Genomic DNA, 1,977 nt, shown 5'->3' with positions numbered 1-1,977 from the left:
GGACTCACCTGCCACCTGCAAAGTCCCCAGCGGCTGACGACAGATGTTAACGCCGGGAAGCCCGCATTTCTATGGAGCGCGATAGCCCGAACCGCGATGAAGCGGTGTGGGTTTCGTGGCAGATTATCCTGTTTTTTTCCCCCCGAGCCCCTCGCCCGCTTCAGCTGGACACGGCAGCCGTACCTGTCCTGCAATGTGGGCGACGAGTCTCCCTAAATCTCTGTTCTCTCCAAAGATAGAGCTGCGGGGTGATTTGGGGAACAAGTACCACCTGCTGAGCCCGCAGCCCAGAGCCGCACACACGCTGAGGATCAGGGCCGCGGACACCCGGGTCCAGCAGTGGAGTGCCTGGAGCCAGCCCGTCACGTTTGGTAGGTGTCCCAAGACCCTCCGCGAAGACCCCGGTGGCCGGCATCTGTCCTTGAGCCACAGCAAGACGCTCAGAAGGCTGAGTTTCTGCACACTGTCCCCTGTGACCCTCTTTCCCTGGCACTTAGTAGAGGCTAATGACCTGGACCCCACCGATCGCCAAAGGCAGGGACAAGCCGGCAGCCTTCCAAAGGTCCCCTGCGCCCCAGAGGGAGACAGTCAGTGACTCCCAGCCACAGCCGACAGCGCTGGCCGCGGTCGGTGTCCACTCAGGACAAAGCCGACGTCAAAACCGGGTGTGTCTCCTCCTCCTCAGGGGAGAGATGTTCCAGGAACCACACGACCAGCAGACCGGCCGGGCTGCCGCCTGTCCCCTGTCCTCACTGCCGTGTCCGTCACCTTCACAGCGCCCTTCCCCCACGTCCTCCACGCTTTTTTTTTTTCCCCAAACGCTTTCACTGTTCCCCACATTTCTACACGCGCGGTCCCCAGCCACCCAACGCCCGCGACTGTTACATAGCGGTCAGCGTAGAATTTTTAGGGCCCAGATGCTCAGCCATACTTCATGCTCTGGAAGGGACAGCCGGGTACAGCACACCATCGATCTGCAATCTCGGATGTGACACCGAGTGTTTAGGTAGGGCACAGAAAGGGGGCACAACGAACGAAGCAAAATCGGTGCACTTGACCTTGTAAAAATAAAAAACCGTACGTTCAAGGGCGCCCTCAAGACAGAGAAAAGACGACCCTGAAGAAGGGAGGGAACGTGGGCGGCCGCCTGTCGCAGAGGCGCGCAGTATGGGAAACACACAAAGCACTCGCGGAAGTCAGCGAAAAGCGCCGGCAGCGTGACTTAAAAACGGGTTAAAAAACAGGCAAAAGGGGGAAAAGAAAGAACAGACGTTTCCAAGGAGACAGTTCCAAGTGACTTTTATTCACATCTACTTAGCTTGTTGTCTAGAATAAGACCCCGTGTTTTTTTTTTTTTTACAATTAATGCTTTTTGTTTTTAATGTTTTTTTTTAGGAGAGGCAACCCTTGGTTGACCTCACAGATTGCAAGGATTTCTTATTTTTTATTTTTTACGCCTGCGGCGCCTGGCCTTCCTAGGTGGTCTCTAACGCAGAGTTTTTTGTAAGAACGCACATTCCACCCGTAACGATTGTAACATCTCCGCGAAGCAGACGCTGCGTTTGCTTATGTCGGTTCCCACAGAAGTGGGGTTTTTCATTGGATTTTTCGATACGAAATACGACACGTGCTCCATTGTGAAAAGACGACATTAACTGTGAAAGTGTGGGTTCCACACGAATAGCAGACGGGGAGGCCGCCAGGGCGTGAGGCCAGCCTCGTCTGCGCTCCGCCCAGCAGCGCGTCCAGCGTCCGTGGGTCGGGCTGCAGGCTGGCCTGTCGCTCCGGGGGTCACGCGGTTGTCAGCTGACCCCGTGCGCTTTGAGACCGCATACTTGGGGGCACGTTCTGTGTCCCCAGCATCTTCCTGCAGCTTTTTCTCGAGGTTTCCGTGCGGCTCTGGCATTTTTTCTTAGCTGTGGGGTAAGCAGACAGCGAGGTGGCCGTGCGCTCACACCTGGCCCCATGGGGTCCCTT

At 56.3% G+C, this 1,977-nt stretch overlaps 1 protein-coding gene across 1 annotated transcript in view; it reads left to right on the top strand.

The window, feature by feature from the left end:
- LOC105308006 (granulocyte-macrophage colony-stimulating factor receptor subunit alpha-like) overlaps positions 1-1,977 on the top strand; it is a 30,081-nt gene that overhangs the window by 10,169 nt on the left and 17,935 nt on the right. Inside the window, exons 4-5 of the mRNA XM_011383705.1 lie at positions 236-371; positions 1,827-1,885. Of these exons, the coding sequence (XP_011382007.1) occupies positions 236-371; positions 1,827-1,885 (195 nt within the window). The remainder of the gene's footprint in view (positions 1-235; positions 372-1,826; positions 1,886-1,977) is intronic.

This window comes from Pteropus vampyrus, unplaced genomic scaffold (genome assembly GCF_000151845.1).
Source record: "Pteropus vampyrus isolate Shadow unplaced genomic scaffold, Pvam_2.0 Scaffold538, whole genome shotgun sequence".
NCBI lineage: Eukaryota > Metazoa > Chordata > Mammalia > Chiroptera > Pteropodidae > Pteropus > Pteropus vampyrus.
Note: the sequence above shows the minus strand (reverse complement) of the source record. Positions and strands in the feature narration are given on the sequence as shown.